The sequence below is a fragment of the Melitaea cinxia genome, chromosome 10 (genome assembly GCF_905220565.1).
Source record: "Melitaea cinxia chromosome 10, ilMelCinx1.1, whole genome shotgun sequence".
Taxonomy (NCBI): Eukaryota; Metazoa; Arthropoda; class Insecta; order Lepidoptera; family Nymphalidae; genus Melitaea; species Melitaea cinxia.
This window is the reverse complement of record NC_059403.1, coordinates 7564242-7583947: the sequence shown is the minus strand read 5'-3', so window position 1 is coordinate 7583947 and position 19706 is coordinate 7564242. Positions and strand designations below refer to the sequence as shown.

At 35.4% G+C, this 19706-nt stretch overlaps 1 protein-coding gene across 1 annotated transcript in view; it reads right to left on the bottom strand.

Moving 5' to 3' along the window:
* Positions 1-1944: 1944 nt before the first annotated feature.
* LOC123657084 (solute carrier family 23 member 2) overlaps positions 1945-19706 on the bottom strand; it is a 58135-nt gene continuing 40373 nt past the window's right edge. The window contains exons 10-15 of the mRNA XM_045592671.1: positions 18628-18767; positions 17107-17254; positions 15979-16133; positions 13517-13583; positions 8399-8513; positions 1945-3183 (exon numbers count right to left, since the gene is read on the bottom strand). Of these exons, the coding sequence (XP_045448627.1) occupies positions 3099-3183; positions 8399-8513; positions 13517-13583; positions 15979-16133; positions 17107-17254; positions 18628-18767 (710 nt within the window). The 3' untranslated portion in view covers positions 1945-3098. The remainder of the gene's footprint in view (positions 3184-8398; positions 8514-13516; positions 13584-15978; positions 16134-17106; positions 17255-18627; positions 18768-19706) is intronic.

The window sequence follows — 19706 nt, the reverse complement described above, 5'->3', positions numbered from 1 at the left end:
CTCTGTCCCTGGATCACATCGTGGGTATCGCGTAATACTGCCTCTGCCCGTAAGATAAAGTAAATGCTGTGTGATGGGTATTGCGTAATACAGCCTCTGCCCAAGGGATATCGCGTAATACTGCCTCTGTCCCTGGATCACCTGATGGATATCGCGTAATACTGCCTCTGTCCGTTGATTACATAGTGGATATCGCGTAATACTGCCTCTGTCCCTGGATCACATAGTGGATATCGCGTAATACTGCCTCTGTCCCTGGATCATATAGTGGATATTGCGTAATACTGCCTCTGTCCGTTGATCACATAGTAGGTATCGTGTAGTGCTGCCTCTGTCCGTTGATCACATAAGTCTGCTACAGACGATGAATGTGACAATGCTCAGCTTGGGCCTTCGACGGCTCCCGCTACTGCTTCCCCAGGAGTTCTCCCTGGAGACGGTGAGCTCGAGTCCTTATCAGCGTCCACCGACTAGCCAGCGCTCGTGGTGAAAATGTGCACCGGGGACGGCGCACGGTCAGGAGAGGCCGTGTTAGCATAATCTCGATTATTTTAATACGTTTCGTGACGTAATGCAACAGTGTTAATAAAAATAGTTCCCTACCCGCTAATACGTTTTGTAACGTCATGCAACAACGTCAATAAAAGCAGTTCCTACCCGTTCAGAGGGCTCTTTTGCTTCTCGGCTTTCGGAACGATAGGTCGTTGTTTCATGACGAGTGCGTTGATCATTTTTATATTCGAAGTAACAGTTGTTTGCTTGGTTAATTTAAATTGTAATTCTCGGTCATTATTTTCGATTAAGTTAGTGGTTAAGGTTAATTTTTGTGATAATTGGTATATTTGTAAAAATGAGTAATAAATAGAAGTTAAGTGTTCGGTTTTCTGTCTTTTTTTTTAAATAAATAAGTTTGTTTCTCCTAAAAATATATAAAATAATTACTACTATCATAAACATAGTACCATGATTCATGTAAATTATTATTCTTTTTTTCAACCATTTGTTTCAGTGGTTTTCAATAGTACCAAAATATAGCACGGAAAATTTTCCCGCTGTCGAGAATGAATAAGAAGACTAAAAGCAAATTAATCGGTGCGGTTGAGATTAAAACTTCCATTAATGCTATAAAATTACCACTAGTTTCAGTGCAGCCATGTGAGAATGCCAATGTAAAAGTTTTTGTACAAATTCCTCAATCAATAATAAACTTTACATAATTAAGACTAGTTCTATTACTCTGGTCTCTTTAAAAGTCAACAGAATGCCTACGGACGAGAACGATGTCTAGCATAAAGAGTCTCTCATGCATTCATTCATTTCATTTTCTTTCTTACCTTAGATTTTAAGTAAATATCAAATTTTAATATAGTTAATAAGTCAGTTTTATTTATACTAGGGTGGCAAACCAGAGTACGGACCGCCTTATGGAAAAAAACTCACCGCAGACTATGGACGCTTCCAACTTTAGCTTTATGTATTTTACTCGCCACAGAAACACATAACTAAGTATTTGAGAACAGTATTTTTGACAGTAGATCCGGGATGATCTACATAAGTGCCAATGTGGGCTGGATGAGGATTGCGGAAAACCGGGATGTCTGGCGCGAACTTGAGGAGGCCTATGTCCAGCACTGGACTGCAATAGGCTGAACTGATTGACAGACTGACTTTTTGACAGTGATCTTCTGAGTTTTGAGTATTATACTACTATCAATACTAACACTTTTCTACCCTAATTTTTTACTTTTTTGTGAAGATGTCAAATATTATGCTGAACATCATGTGTATTACTTGACATGTTCGGCTAGAAATGTATTAATTATAATAAAAAAAACCTTTCTAATGTATTTCTATTTCAGTAGATTATGTAAATTCTTATGATAATAAATAACTTTGACCTGAAACTAATTATGAGAACTACAATAGTAGTAATGAAACAATACAAACAGTTCCATAACTTTAATTTCAACCTGCTAGTTATAATTACATTTCACTATTACAATAGTAATACAATAATTTCTTTAATTAATAAAACAATGAATACATTTGCTACTTAAATTCAAAACACTCGTTACAATATTTACTAATTGATGACATTGATAGCTTTATTTTAAAATTAATCGATATTAATAAAAATGAATTTAAATGTTTATAGTAAGTACAAAACTTGAGAATGGATTTTTCTACCTTTTAGAATTTCTATTCCATTTCCATTGCGAAAATGGTTAATTTAATAACTTATTGTATTGAAAAACTTGAAAACGTTCACATTCACCGCAATCTTATACCATTAATTATGCAAGTCATCTCAACGTAATCTCTGGAGATTTCAAGCGAACATAGTAACTTATATTGACAATTATGTATGTCTGTACAAAGACACAATTGAATCCCAGATGGATTTCTCACGTATAGATACGATGAGTTACAAACTTTATATATGTATATAAATGAGCGAAAGTTTAGAACCTCCAACCACTTATAAAGTAAGAAATCACTATATTAGGCATAAGATTTTTTGCTGTTTTTAATATTTTTCTTCTTTGTTAAGTCTAAATATAGTAATTTTCTTTCATGTAATTTTAAAGTTTCAATAAAATATTAAATAATTAAACCGAACCAAATACGTACGCTTATAACGTAAAAAGTTAATTTAAATACTAATGTAACCTGTAAACTTTAGCATGCTCGAACATAATAATGAAAACAAAACCGGTTGACGTCTGTATGTAAAAGCTATTTACAAACGTATTTCAGTAACATTTATAGGATCAACATAGATCGAAAAAACAAATTTAGTTTTACTGTCAAACTAAACAAAATTGGACTCGGTTTTTTTTAGACATTTCCATACAGATTCAATCGTGAAGTGGAGCTATTTTCGTACTGATTTAAAACTCCAGGCGCTCAAAGTCGTGGGCGAGTTATAGTTTACAATAAATCCATGAAAATTGATGCTTTTTAATCGTTCAAGATAGAATTACTAAATAATTCACGACATAACTCGCATATAGAGAAAACCTGGATAAATCAGTTTTTGTCGGAAAATTTCCACATACAGAATTTAGTTAAATATAATTTGACTAATAATATTTCCCTCATAATTTCTTCTTGAAGAAGAGAGCCGTAAACTTACCCGGCTCGTAAGTTGGCATGAACGGAAGATAGCTTGTCCATTTCCACCTGGAATTTTTTTACCGTATTTTAATTCTAATAATGATTATGATTGACATGACGAGTACACGTGATCATGACGCTTGCAAAAGTTTCGAAATAACTCATAGTTACCAACAACAAACACGATAAACATCCCGTTTTGAATTTGAATCATAGTGCTAGTGATCATGAAAAAGACATGAATATGTAGACCCCTGTCATGAAAAATGTTTTTATAGGCTATACAAAAGTTTTTCGTGGTCTACAGTTTGTATTGTAGTTTGTACAGTATTGTGTCTTTTTGCCCCCGACATATTACTAGTTTATTATTAAAGGTTATTCCTTAATGAACAAAATATGGCTTGTGGTATGAAAAACTGCCCTAAAACTGAAGTTTATCGCGCAACGTAACGCGCAGGAAGCGAGAAAGAGATAAATGTGATTTTAAAAGGCACTGTAATAGTTCCAAGTCACGTGTCGGAGCTGACACACATATGGTACTGTATAAATAAATAGATCTTGATCTTTTTTTTTTTTTTTTTTATATATATTTGATATTGTTATTTATTTTTAATACTTATTCATATATTTATTTCTGTATTAAAGTATTATTTATTTATTGCTTTCAAACATCTAGTATACGCTTGTTTATTCATTTACCTATGGCAAATTATGACAGCTTCCTTGGTGATAATTTTTTGTCATGTTCTTCTAGTGACTCTGACAGTGATGAAAGTTTTCACAGTGCATCCTACTCTTCCCTAAACGAAATTCTTAAGTCTCATTTCTCTGATGCCCAGAAAAATTTCAACGTGCTCCATATCAATGCCCAAAGTATTCCGGCTCACTATCCTGAGATGCTAGCTTCATTTGACGCCCTTAATGTACAGGCAATTCTTATCTCTGAATCCTGGCTCAAACCTTACCTCCCTTCTACATCCTATTCTTTACCTGGCTTTCATTTGATACGTAACGATCGCAGTGATAGGACTGGGGGTGGTGTAGCAATTTACTTGCGCTCAAACATTCCCTTTTCTATAGTTAACCTCTCAGCTCAGCCTCCACCTGCAAACTCTACTGAACATCTACTTATCGAAGTTATGGTATCTAATACTAAAATCCTTCTGGGTGTGTTTTACAGTCCTAACTCTAACGTAAACTTCTTTTCTACTTTTGAAACCTTACTCGAAACTTTTATTCCTGTATATGATCACAATATTATCATGGGCGACTTTAATACGTGCTTACTTAAGGATGATCATCGCAGTCGTCTTTTGAAATCGATAGCTAATTCTTGTAACCTTAAAATTCTTCCCCTTAACGCGACGCACACTTTTCCAAACTGTTCTTCATCTCTTTTAGATCTCATTCTAGTGTCTTCCCCTGATTTCGTTCATAATCATGGTCAATGTTCTACTGCTGACTTTTCCTATCATGATCTTATCTTTCTATCGTATAAATTAAGACCTCCTAAATTAAAACGTAAAATTATAATGCAGCGCAATTTTGGTGGAATTGATACAGAACGGTTTTTAGAAGATGCACAAAAAATAGATTGGTCCATTGTATTGGAGGCTGAATCGACTGATCTTAAAGTGTCAATGTTCAATTCTCTTCTTACTCATCTCTACGATATACATGCACCAAGTAGACCAGTTAAAATCCGGCACTGTCCAGCCCCATGGTTAACTGACGACATTAAAAAGTTAATTGCCAAGAAAAATCGTGCTAAGTTAAAACTGAAAAGTGACAATTCTGAGTTGAACTGCGAAAGATACAAGAGGTTGCGTAACCGCTGCAATAAGTTATGTAGAGATGCACAGCGACGCTACATCCACAAGTCCGTTGACAATGAAGATTCTGCCAAAGTGTGGAAATTTCTTAAAGCCATAGGAGTTGGTAAATCATCAAATCTTCAAAATCTTCCAACCTCTATAAATCTTGATTCGCTAAATAAACATTTTTCATTTAGTAACATGCTGGATAGCGTTAGCAAAACGATGACAACAAATTTTATTTCCTCTTTACCAACTCCTGAATATCCAACATTTAGTTTCTGTCCTTTTGCCCAGAGTGATGTTAGGAAGAATATATTGTCCATTGCATCGAATGCGGAGGGTTGCGATAGTGTTAGTCGTAAGATGATTATTCCCATCTTAGACATAATCTGCCCCATCATTACTAATATCCTAAATTCGTCTATCACATCTGGCACATTTCCACAGGACTGGAAATTGGCTAAAATTATTCCTATTCCCAAAAAAATTAAGCCAACAAATTTTTCCGATTTTCGTCCTATTTCGATTTTACCTTTCCTTTCAAAAGTTTTAGAACGTCTTGTTTATCAACAAATCAGTCTGTTTTTAAACAAAAATTGTATCCTTAGTCCTCTCCAGTCTGGTTTCCGCCCCGGTCATAGTACGACTACCGCTCTCGTAAAAATTACCGATGACATTCGCTGTGCAATGGACAATAAGCAGCTTACCGTACTGGTCCTTCTTGACTTCAGCAACGCGTTTAGCAGTGTTGATTTTGATCTACTGGTAAGTGTGCTAAGTTCTCTTAACATATCTCCTTTGGCAGCGGACTGGTTTCGTAGTTACCTGCAAGGACGTCGGCAGCGCATACAATTTGACGAAAGTTTTTCTGACTGGTGTGACGTCAAAGCCGGTGTTCCGCAGGGTGGTGTGCTGTCTCCTCTCCTGTTTTCTATTTTCATAAACTCTATTACTTTCAATTTAAATTCTCTCTACCACTTATATGCAGACGACCTCCAACTTTACCTATCTTCAAATCTTGAGAATCTTCCTAATACTATAGCTGCGATTAATTCGGATTTGGCTACTGTCTCCGAATGGTGTAAGCAATATGGTCTTACGGTTAACCCATCAAAAAGTCAAGTAATCCTGATCGGTAGTCAGAAAATTACTGCAAAAATTGACTATACAAATTTGCCTCTTATTTCTTTTGATGGTGTTAAACTACCTTTTCTGGACAAAGTGAAGAACCTTGGTATCTACTTCGATCAAGCATTATCCTGGACTCACCAAATTAGTGAAGTGAGTAGAAAAATGTTTGCCACCGCGGGGTCATTGAGACGTTTACGTAACTTTCTCCCCGTTCCAACCAAAATTGCGCTTGCGAATTCACTGAATATCAGTTAAATAAACTTGAGCGACTTCAAAATGTTGCGATTCGGTTCATATTTGGCTTGCGTAAATATGACCACATTTCGGAAATTCGTAAAAAACTGAACTGGTTACCCATTCGTCTTCGCCGGAATTCTCATATATTGTCTCTTCTGTACTGTGTACTATTTCATCCGTCAACACCTGTTTACCTAAAGGATAAGTTCGAATTCCTTGGTTCACATAGTGAAATTTTAAGGTCATCAGAAAACCTTAAGCTGCGTGTACCCCGTCACAGATCAAACTTTTATAAAAACTCCTTTGCTGTGCAAGCTGTTTTTCTATGGAACGACTTACCCGTGGCCATAAGACGAGCTCAAAGTTTGTTTCTGTTTAAGAAGCATTTGAAAGCATATTACCTCAGTCTATAATTATTTTAAACTCACTACATTCAATTGATAAAAGATCATTAAATTTGCCATGAATCTATATATTATACGATTACTGTATTTATATATTAGTGTGTATGTAAATGTTTTTATTTATTTATTTTTTTATTGCGTACGTATGTGTATAATGTATATGCATATATAATTGTTATATATTCTATTTTTATTTTTTTTTTCTTTTACTTATTTAAATCTGTTTACCACCTGCCCATCTGAAAAGCAATATCCCTTTCATTATCAGGTTGTCTGGAAGAGATTGCTTTTTAGCAATAAGATCGCCTGGTTGTACAATTTGTTACTATAATTGCTTGTAATTTTAATTTTGTTCTTTATTTAAATGTGCAATAAAGTATATTATTATTATTATTATTATTATCTTGACTTTGATTTTATTGTACACTTTAATGATGGTTTGATTTACATCAAACAATCATTAAAATATACAGGTAAAATTTGCAAAGAAAATGTAGGTAGGTGGTGCACAGTAATAATTAATACTATATGCAAATAAATAAATCTTGCATCCTTAAAATATAAGTTATATTAAATAGAAGAGAGATTATATCATCATCATCATCACTTCAGCCTATCGCAGTCCACTGCTGGACATAGGCCTCCCCAAGTTCGCGCCACACATCCCGGTCTTCCGCAATCCTCATCCAGCCTACACCGGCACTCTTACGTAGATCGTCGGTCCAACGGGCCGGAGGACGTCCCACACTGCGTTTGCCAAGACGCGGTCTCCACTCTAGGACCCGTCTACTCCAACGGCCATCGGTCCTGCGACACAGATGACCAGCCCACTGCCACTTCAACTTGCTAATTCTGTGGGCTATGTCGGTTACCTTCGTTCTCTCGCGGATAGTCTCATTTTTAATCCTGTCTTTGAGAGAGACCCCAAGCATAGCCCGTTCCATTGCACGTTGAGCGACTTTAAACTTCCAAGAGGGTACGGAAAATTATTCGCCGAGACCTCCGCTGCTCAAATACGAGAGAGGTTGCTACTCTGATTGAGCAGAATAGGGGGTCCAAAGTTTTCCAAAGACCATTGGGGAGAAGCCTTCTTGCGAAGCTTAAAACAGCAGATGGCAGAACCATCTGCTCTCGCCCTCAGGTCCGAGAAGAGGTTGAGAATTTTTATGGACAGCTGTACTCGTCGAGCGCACGCAAGCCTGCGACTTGGGACACCGAAGATCCACGGGCACCATTGTTGCGCCATTATTCGGAGTGTATCCCGGACTTCGAAGAGGATGAGATTGGTGCAGCGCTCGGGCAACTTAAAAACGGGAGGGCCCCGGGGGATGACGGAGTTACCACTGAACTCCTTAAAGCCGCAGGGCGACCTGTCCTGAAAGCCTTGGCAAGACTATTTAAGAGAGATTATATAAGGAATAAATATTTTAAGCACATTGTGTTCGGGTCGATTGTACAACTTATTGTTATTTCGGATAGTTTTTTATTATTTTTTAACTTTTGTTCAGTTTTTTTTTTCACTTTATCACAAATGCGCTTATGAGTCCCGCGGTAACATCATCTCTCACCACCATGGGTAGACTGGTAGAAATCTCTTACAGAGATAAGTTCGCCCTTGCCAACATTCTTTGTTAATATGACTTGTAATTATGATTTTTTTTAAAGTGCAATAAAGAATATGTAGTCACATACCTGCGTATAAAGCTCATTCCGATAGGGAAGTCGTAAGTTTCTGCAGTCTCGCCCGCCACACATTCCAGAGACATTTCCTTGGCCCACGCTGCGAGACCTCTTTCCTCATCGGTGCCTATAATATTGGCAGGAATTTCAAAAACTACAATCTATAATATATATAAAAGCGAAAGGTCACTCACTCATCACGAAATCTCCGAAACTATGACACATACAAACTTGAAATTTGGCAGGTAGGCTCCTTATAGGACGTAGACATCCGCTAAGAACGGATTTTACGAAACTCGACCCCTAAGGGGATAAAACGGGGGTTGGAAGTTTGTATGAAAGTCCTATGTTTTTGAAGTAAGAGACTTGAAATTTAAATTATATGTTCTTTAGATGGTGAGAAGGTGTTCAAATTATGTATCTTTAGAAATCAACTCCTTTTTGGGATTAAAACGGGGGATGGTAGGTTGACTCCCTCATCACGAAATCTCCGAAACTATAACACACACAAACTTGAAATTTGGCAGGTAGGCTCCTTATAGGACGTAGACATCCGCTAAGAACGGATTGTACGAAACGCGACCCTTAAGGGGATAAAACGGGTGTTGGAAGTTTGTATGAAAGTCCTATGTTTTTGAAGTAAGGACTTGAAATTTAAAATGTATGCTCTATAGATGGTAGAAAGGTGACCAAATAATGTATCTTTCGAAATCAACTCTCTTTTGGAGTTAAAACTGGGGATGGTAGGTTGACTCACTCATCACGAAACCTCCGAAACTATAACAGCTATAAACTTGAAATTTGGCAGGTAGGTTTCTTATAGGGCGTAGACATTCGCTAAGAATGGATTTTACGAAACTCGACCCCTAAGGGGATAAAACGGAGATTGGAAATTTGTATGAAAGTCCTATGTTGTTTAAATAAGACACTTGAAATTTAAAATATATGCTCTACAGATGGTGAGGAGGTGTCCAAATAATGCATCCTAATCTATATATATATAAAAGAGAAAGGTCACTGACTCACTTATCACGAGAACTCAAAACCGCTGGATGGTCTATCCATCCAGGTTGGACAAAGATAAAATTTAGCAGGGAGGTAGATTATAGTTAGCAGACGTCCGCTAAGAACGGATTTTACAATATTCCACCGCTAAGGGGGTTTAGTTGGGGTTGATATTTTGTATGAAACATATACAGCTTGAAAATAAAACTAAAAATGTGGTGTATAGAGAGGTTTTATAAAAAAACTATTAAATTATACTAAATTGTGCCTTTTAAAAAGTTACTCAGTTTGATAAGCATTTCAAGTGACTGAAATAAAAAAATAATTCGCGTTAAACATCTTAATAGTAATGCAAATCTTCATAACCACGCGGGCGTAGTCGTGGGCAACAGTTACTGTATTATAAAACGAAGTCCCCAAAAGTGTATGTAATCGATTCACTCAAAATCTACTGTACGGATTTTCATGCGGTTTCTCCATTGGAGAGAGGGCTCCACCATTGGCAAGAGGAAGGTTTACGGAACGGCTAAGCCGATTTTGATGACAGTTTCACCGTGCTGAAGTTTGCTGGGAAAACTTTGTGACACACTAATTTCAACGCGGGCGAAGCCGCGGGCACAGCTAGTAATTCTATATAGCTAAGTTATGGGGAAAAATGGGCACGAAAAAAAATTAGCCTAGCAACGTCTTATAAATATGTGTGTTATAAATCGCTGATATTGTGAAATCTTGTAATATCCTCATAAGTGATTATAAATAAACAATATAGTGTTTATTAATTAAAGATTTAACAAGTAAAGAACATTATAAGAGTAACGCCAGTAACCCGGAATGATTTCGCCCTATTAGTGACAAGGCCGCCGATTTTATATTGTTTTTCTGTCTGTTAACTCTTCCATTACGTATTAATCCTTGATAAATAATAAAGTTTATTTCATCCAGTTATTATTTTAAACGATAATATAAATGACAAGATACTAATATGTGTACCTCGAGGGTTTTACGGTACGTTATGACTTATTTTATAATAGTCAAGTAAATGTATGGCTCCAGATTATTAAGATTTCCATTTTCCATATAAATAACATGAAAAAAATCTTTTTTTAGAATTTTCTAGTTCACAAACAAATCAACGAATTCCTGTGAGCGATAAAGATTTTTCTATGAAAATGGACGATCTACAAAAATCTTTTTTTTTATTTTTATGAATTTTTTGATGAACTAAATTTATTCAAGGTTAAAGTTAACTGTACTGTTTTTTACTTCAATTTCAGGCGAATACATTAAAGGCAATATCGAATTTTAAAAAAATCATGACAAAATTAAACTTAATAGGTTTGATAAGCCTTTTAAATAAAATATATCATATACGTTGTATTTTAGTTAGGGCATAGCAAGATATATCCTAATGAAAATCTGGAGCAGCCTGACTGGGGAAGTCGACTCGACCTAACAGAAGATCACAGCTAAATAAAACTGCTTTCAAGCAGTGTTATGTTCCTGTGGTGAATAAGGTGAGTAGAGCTCCTAGGGGATATGGTCAACAACTCACTTGCGATGCATCAACTGTTTCAGGTCGTCTATGGTACGGTAATAACTTACCATCGAGAGGAGTGTACGCTTGTTAGTCGTATAAAAATATATAAACAAGAATAATTTAATATTATCCCTAATTACGTTAAAATGTTAGTGAAAATATTAAGTTAATAAGTGCAAAAGAATCAACGCCCAAACCGTAACAAATAAAAAATATATTATAGCAATAACATATGTAAATACATTTCTGACAAATCACAGTGGGTACAAAGACGCACGCACGTGTAGGTTTACCGACACGTGGGTTGAATTCCAAACAACCAATCACGAATAGCATTATCAAAAGGAATTATTAAATATGTTTTCTATGTGCTTAATCTGCCGAAATATGGAAATTTCCATCGGTGTAGTTGTCGCTTAGTAGACGAAATTCGACTTTATTTTATTATTTTTTCATGAGTAAACTTTTTGCTTATTTGTGGAAAAACCATTCGATATAAATGGACTAAACATGTATGTGTGGCTTTTTACTATTTTTTACTTGGTACTAGCTAGATGGTATAGAAATAAGTTTTTATTTATATTCACGAAAAACACATATCAAAAATAAACTATTATATAAACTATTCTTTTTTTAAAAAAATATTAAATTATTTAAGTATGTTATATAGAACATTTGTCCATTAATACATTATGCTTCAAATAAATAATAATAAAAATAATATGCTGTGTGGTTACGGCAGTAAAGAATATAGCCATCCTTTCTCTTCCCGTGGGTGTCGTAAGAGGCGACTAAGGGATAACACAGGTCCACTACCACCTTGGAACTTAAAAAGTCGACCGATAGCGGGATAACCATCCAACTGCTGGCTTTGAAATACACAGGTCGAAGACGGGCAGAGGTGTCTTTGGTGCGACAAAGCCAGCCCTGCTGTTACCAACCCGCCTGCCCAGCGTGGTGGCTATAGGCAGTACATATGAGTTCAAGCCATTTTTGGCTCGAACTTGTGGAGGCCTATTTCCAGCAGTGGCCTGCGATAGACTGAAGTGATGAAGTCATAATAATACCTCTTAACATGTTACACAGAATTTTTATATATATTAAAAAATTTCATCTCAAAATATGTATATAAAGATGTAAAAAGTATTTCTCAGTCATCTCCATATACAAACAAAATATTTAGAACGTAGAAAGCGTTACGTATGTATTATGTGTGCAGGGTTACCCGACTTTGTTTATGAAATAGATATCCAAATTATAAATGGATAGCAACAAAAGTGTAGCTAAAAAAACTTAATCGAGTATTCCATTTGATAAAAAGATCTCTTGACGTGACTTGTTGTAACTAAATAATAACAGTACCTTCCTGTCATTGGTTTTTTCTACGCGGTATAAAAATAAATATTAGCAAAATGATCTTTAAAAGAGTCTACAAATATAAAAATATACTACAGTATACAGTTTCTCATATTTATTCTTATCTTTAATTTTTTTTTACATTATTATAAAAGATATGTTATTCAAATTCATTCGTTGACAGAGCAATGATGATATATCTATTACGCTGACATTCGTAGGTTGAATCCCGCTCAATGTAGATGTTTATATTAAAAATGATTACGTATAGCTTCTGCATTTGTGTCAGGATTGCGCGTTTTTTCCTCGTGAGCCACATCATGCCTCGGCACGTTATTTTACAATTAAAGCACATTAAATTGTTGATTACGGTTGTCATTACCGCTAGATAGAAATCGTTCCTCTTAATTAGAAACATTTGGAAGCTTATATAAAGCCTTTGTCCAATAGTGGATCATTTGAACAATGATTCAGTTCATTTTCTATATTTCATTATGTCAAATATTTTATCTAGCCACGCAAATACTTTCAACTTGGCTTTTTTATATATATAAAGATATTAAAGGCCTAATTCCTTCGAGCCGCTCTGCTTCGGTTTAGACGCTTGGAATATTTAAGCAGTCCTCAAATATTTAAGTTCGAGGCGTGAAGTTCGAAAAATTCACGTTATTCTTTCGAGAATTTTAACCAATTTCTATGGAATTTACACTGCAAATAATAATAAGCTCAAAGATTTTGAAGTCATTTTGATATTGAAACGTGTATCAAGCGTGATATTATACGTGTATCAAAACTGATATTAAAACGTGTATTCAGTAAATATATTCTTACTGTGCTATTTGCTAACTCCTATTACCCGTGTCATATATTTGCATTTATCTGCATTGTAGCAAAGCGTTGGTTTAAAGCTTAGCTTTTTAAGGTTAGCTATTTTTAAGCCATTTCAGCTTATTTTAGGCAGTACTGTGTTTAAAAGAAATTTAGCACTTGAAAATTTATCAGAACTAACTCAGATTCATACCACAAGATCACAGAAGAAATTTTCTAGTAACTCTTCACATGTCTATTCACTTTATATGGCAATATATTAATACTGCAAATATCGCAAGTATGTTTTTATTTTATTCAAGTAATAATTAGTGTGCGTTACTATAGTAAATTACATTTAATAAAAATACAGATATTCATTAAAACCTAATTTAATGAAATTGTCAACATTTTAACAAACTTACCGGGTATCAAGTTGTCTAAAAAACACCCAATCACACCACCAACAAGGATAGACGTTGACAGCAACACCTGTGATAGCAAATAAAAAAACATTTAATTATTAAAGCGAGAAATCATAAGTCAGACTTCACGAAATTAATTACCATTCTATTAAATATATGGAGGTACTTTATGCAAGCGCGTAATTCTTAGTTGATGGGTCAAAATGGTCAACACGTTGAAAGGTTTCTTTTTTTAATAACAACCGAGTCGGCAAAACAACGTACGGCTCACCTTATTGTAAGCGATTACCGTAGCTATAGACGCCTGCAACACCAGAAACATCGCAAGCGCGTTGTCGACCCTTCCGCTGACCCTCACCAGGAGATCTAGTCACCTTACTTATCACAGGAAGACAACACCACTTTAAAGGCGGTATTATTTAGCAGCGATCGTCTGTAAGGTCGAAGTACTTTCCCAGTCGCACAGCTTCAGATTTTGAGTAGGATATATCCTGCTATATAGCTGCCCTATCTCAGTAAGAACCGTAATTCGAATTATCAGTATTCGATAAATCAGTCATATTGTCTTAGAATTTAAAATCATGGCAGTGCATAAGCTATTGAAATGATGATAAATAAAATTTTATCTGACTCAAATAGAGTAAACGCTCAAGTAAATAATGATTCGATAAACCTGCTCAGCGAATGAAATATTGAGCATGATGTTCCCATGGGAAAGCTATGACCAACGATTTCGAATCCAGGCTACACGCAGTATTAGTTATACTGATGTACTGGTAGTTTGTCGTGTGGGTGTAGTCGTCTAACTACCGGTTTCTCTTTTGGCTAAAATATAATTTCTTTTATATCTCTCGGTTAAAATAGACCTGTATGCTGTGTGCAGCTAAATCTTTGACATTCAAACTTATATCCCTAGACTTTTACAATATTTTACTACATAAATATGTATATATGCTATGCTTACGATTAGCTAAGATATGGTCAAGCCTATGGTGTGCCTAACCTTTAGAGTATGACTGATTTTAATTATCTGCCTTTGCCACAAATTACCTATTTTAACCTGAGTTCTCACAGTTTTATGACATTGTTTAATTTTATTTTATTCAAATTATTATGAATATCATATCATATCAATAATCAATTACAATCATCTTATTACTTTACTTAGATGCTATTTCTATGGCTAACCTATAGTATTAACGTTGCGAACTTTAAATATATCCTGAGGCTGAAAAAGATCTCTAAGCCTTTAACCCTTGTAGGTTGGACCGTCATAGGCAAGCGTCAAGTACGATCCTCTGATTCCGTCGGACTCAAAGCACGCCATTTCTTTTTTCAAAACGTTCTCATAATCCTGTCGGTTGTCGTATGTCTTTTTAACCGACTTCAAAAAAGGAGGAGGTTACTCAATTCGACCGTATATATATATTTTTTATGTAAGTTCGGGAATAACTTCGTCGTTTATGAACCAATTTTGATAATTCTTTTTTTGTTGGAAATATCCGTGGATATGGAAGTATCCGTTGGTGATATCCGTGGTGTAGTACCATGATAAGGAAACTAGGATCTGATGATGGGATCCTAGAGAAACTCTCGAAAATCCGTATAACTTTTTACGAGGTGTACCGATTTTGATAATTTTTAATTTAATCGAAAGCCGATGTTTATCATGTAATCACATTTAAATTTCTAGTAATCTTTGATAATGCGTATTTACTTGACTAATTTTTCGTCTACATACGTTGTATTACTTGTCGATATAATTGAAGTCGGTTTTTTTTCGTTTGCCTGCAAACACAATTATTTTTTATATTCCTGTTTCTTGGTTTCTCTAATTCGGTTTCTTTAATTCTTCCTTTATTATGATAACACTACCTGTATCAGTTGTAAATGTTTCAGGTACAGGTGTATTTTCGAATAATCGCTTTAAACTCTTAGTTGTCTCCAACTAAAGAGACTCTCACTATTAAATTATTATTATTTTTATCATTACTTGGCGTATTATCCGAAAGACTTAGCACTATTTTTAAGCTTGCGGGATCTGCGTTTTGAAGGGCCGGGATCCCGAAACTCAATAAATGGAGCGGAATAATGGGGCGTGTACCATGTACGCGACCAGCTACCGGCGGTTTGTGGGTTCGGATATTTGTATTTATACAAATATTTCTTTCTGGTTTGGATGTCTGTCCTTGTGGGTTGATGAAGACATCGTGCCTCGAAGAACACGGTAAACTGTTAGTGCCGATTGTTATAATATACACCTGATAGCGATCATTACTCATAGTAGGGAATATATCCAAAAACCCGTAGTGCAGCAGATTAGGATCCGATCCTTCTCCTACATGGAGAAAGAGAGATATGCTCAGCAATGGCATGTTACTAGCTTAATTGATTGATATTACTTTCAATTTTATTAATTTCAATTGAATTGTAATATTTTCCTCGATACATTCAACGCTCACCTGCAGCACGGCGTCCAGCGCCTCAACGCCGGTGTGTATGATTCCTCCGTGCGCGCTCATCCAACGCGTGAGCACCAGCGGGAAGAACAGGCTAAAGCCGATGATGTACAGGTTTCTGGAGCTGTTCAGGTCCACGTACTGGAGCGCGGACAGACCTGAATATAATGATGACGATGGTACAATAAATCTTCTTTCATGTAGGTAGGTAACAAATGTCTAATCTTGCTAGATAATAATAAATACTATTTAAACATCAAACATTATATATGATAACAACATATATTACAGGCATTTACACTTTACACTGACACATTTTGAGGCATTATGTATTTGTTTTTGTTTTGTTTTTCCTTGTTTAGTTGACGTTTACTTGGTAAAGTTTCACCGAAGACTGTTCCGTTTCATACTGGAGATGGGCATTAGTGCTACAAGTATTTTACACACAGTTTACACTACTACACAGTACTACACAGATTTTTATAACTAACTGTAATCAGTGGCGTTCAAATACATATCTGTATCTTGGTATTTGATAGACATTTGTATTGGCCATATAGATGTTTTTCGTGGTCTGAATGTTGAGTTTGTGTATGTTTTCGAATTCACGACACAGGAGAAAATCCTATTGGGGACCGTTGAGTGTGAAGAGTTTATTTATTTATTATATAATATGTATAGAGATTAAACGGAATCTTAATATCATTATTGAGATGTCATTTTCAGTCCGTCTCTAAGCATTGATTCTCTTGAACAGTATACATATGTGAACTTGTAAATTTTGTTTAGTACCTATGTATATGTAAGTATCACGAACTCACACACGATGCCCTGAATAGGAAATGAAATCCCCGACCACGACAGTTTAGACGACATCACTCATCAATTCAACAAAACGTCCATCACATTCTTTATCATATTCCATTTCATAAATGTGCTTATTTCCACGATAACCTCAATAATTTCATAGAATATAAACATTAAAATCAACCGATCTATTTTTATACGTTTATTTTTTCACTCGAATATTTGTTTAAGCATGTCCTGAATGTGTGTGTGGTGTTCGTTTATATTGTAAAGAGGAAAAAAATTCAATTTTATTATTAATTTATATTATTATATAGCTCTCACCAAACGCAGATATCATGCCGAACATTACGCAAAAAAGTCCTCCCACGATGGGCTGCGGGATTAGTATGAACACGGCGCCGAGCTTCCCTATCACTCCCTGCAGTACCATGAGCGCCGCCGCCCACTGCACCACGCGGCGCGAACCCACCTGACACAACATATTGTACTATATATATTAAAATATTTCGTAAACGATGATCTTTTTGTGGGTTTTTTTTTATATCACTAGGTCGGCAAAAAAGCGTACGGCTCACCTGATGGTAAGCGATTACCGTAGCTTATAGACGCCTGCAACACCAGAAGCATCGCAAGCGCGTTACCGACCCAATCCCCAATCTCCCCAGGAGCTCTGGTCACCTTACTTACCAACAGGAACACAATACTGCTTGAAAACAGTATTATTTAGCTGTGGTCTAAGAGATCTTTACGGTTCTAAACGCGTTTTGCATTTTATGTGCCGTTTTCCTCCCGAACTGTCCTTCTTCCAAGTACATTGAAAACTAAAAGATTATTAGTACTTATCATGTGTTTTCCTAAAACATAAAGCGTTGTATGGGCACACACATACAACACTGTACAGCGTAGTATCAGTACCAGAATGTTCTGGTCTCTGCTCTTCTTACAAAGCAATAGACTTATTTAAAATTTCATCCTACGCGGATTCGTTCGTAGCATAATAATTTTCTTCTGTTGTTTTTATATTAAATTAAACTTGGTGTGTTGTAAATTTTGAATACGCTGTGTTTAAAAGTTTTTTCAATTTAACGATTTTCACTGATTTGAAATTACATTGTTCTCTCAGTGAAATTCACAAACGCGATGGTAACACGCTATAAATATCTTTTTGTTCGCACCCCCTTTGGTGCTTATGTAAAAGGTAAAACTGCACTAGATTCTGCGAAGTGTTAAACTTATTCATATATTAAGATGGAAATTCACGTACTGCTTCTTTACACAACGCTGTGTGTTTTATTCAACACATGATAAATGAACAACAAACAACATGTTGGAATACAAAACGTTAAATTTTTACCTAAATGTCTACAACGTCTCACAAGCAGTTGAATGACGAAAAAAGAATTATAAATAATAATAAATAAATAATAATAAATAAATGTCTTCTAACATACACACACGGTCGTCTGTTCCTATGGTAAGCAACTTAATGCTTGTGTTACAGGTAACAGCCGACTATGAAAACTATTTTGTTTTTGATAAATATACATAGAAATATTACATATATAAATATAAATACAGTTTAGTTTCATGTAGTTTAGCATCCAAAAAAAGTTTAAATTTTATTTTATTGCACATAGCAAGAAGAATCGAGTTTCAGGTTATTCAGATCAGTTCTCAATGTTAAAATAGTTTCAGTAATTTTTAAGATATACGAAAATTCTAAGCATTATTTTCGACCATATACCGACAGACCGACTCATAATATTTGTTGAACTTAAAAAGTTTTCGACGAAAGATTTGGTCGCTCTTAAATTTTATCATTCGTATAGTAAATGCAGTCACCTTAGTGACGCCGATGGCGCCCACGTTCTCGCCGAAGGTGTTGGTCCCGTTGCCGGCACCCCACAGCGCCGCCAGCAGCGTACCCAGCCCTTCAGTGCCCAGGCCGCGGTTGATGGCATGCAGCGGCGGCGGTGGTGCGGCTGGGGTTCACAGGCGGATTGAGATAAACATTTATTATATCTTAAAAATATACTTTTGTCCTAATATCCTAAAAATATACCTTACCATTACCATATACCTTACCATACCATATCCTATTTCTCGTTTCTCGACGAAATTACTATAAGTATTAGCAAAAATGACTATAGACTCGCGATATATGTGTGACAGAATTTTTATCTTAAGCATTCTTATAGCAATTTTTATTTCAAATCAGATCGGCCTCGAGGGTCCAATTAATGCTTTTTACTCTTATTTTAGCTCTATACTTTGCCTTTCTCTGATAGCAATATAATTATATTACAGATCGATTTTTTAAGAATTAATATTACGCAGAAAAAAAATTCAAAAGTGCAGTAAACAAGCATTGCTTGCTTCAGATTAGAATCCAGACTTAATTGTTACCTTCATTATGTTTAAGCGTGGCTGATATAAAAACACTAATGAGAACTTTTATTTGTAAAGTAAGAAAGAAATAAACAATATTTTAGACAATAGATATATAAAAAACTTAACAATTTCATTTACACCAAAATTTTAATAAGGTATAGTAGAAAAAAAAGAAAGAAAAATACTTCTCAGAAAAAAAACCTTAAAGGTAATAATCCATTATTATTGTTAAAAATCAAGTCATAACTAAAAAAAAATTGTAGGGAAGTGCTGCATTGACTGTAGAGTACCCAAAAAGGTATACCACTCAACTGAGTGGTATTTATACCTTTTAGATGAGAGATTGAGGTTTGAGAAACCCTACAGTCATTTTCAGTACCCTCTTAAGTTCCTGACGGCCGCGATAAATATTTATACAACTAGGTCGGCAAACAAGCGTACGTCTCACCTGATGGTAAGCGATTACCGTAGCCTATAGACGCTTGTAATACGAGAAGCATCGGAAGCGCGCTGTCAACCCTACCCTAGAT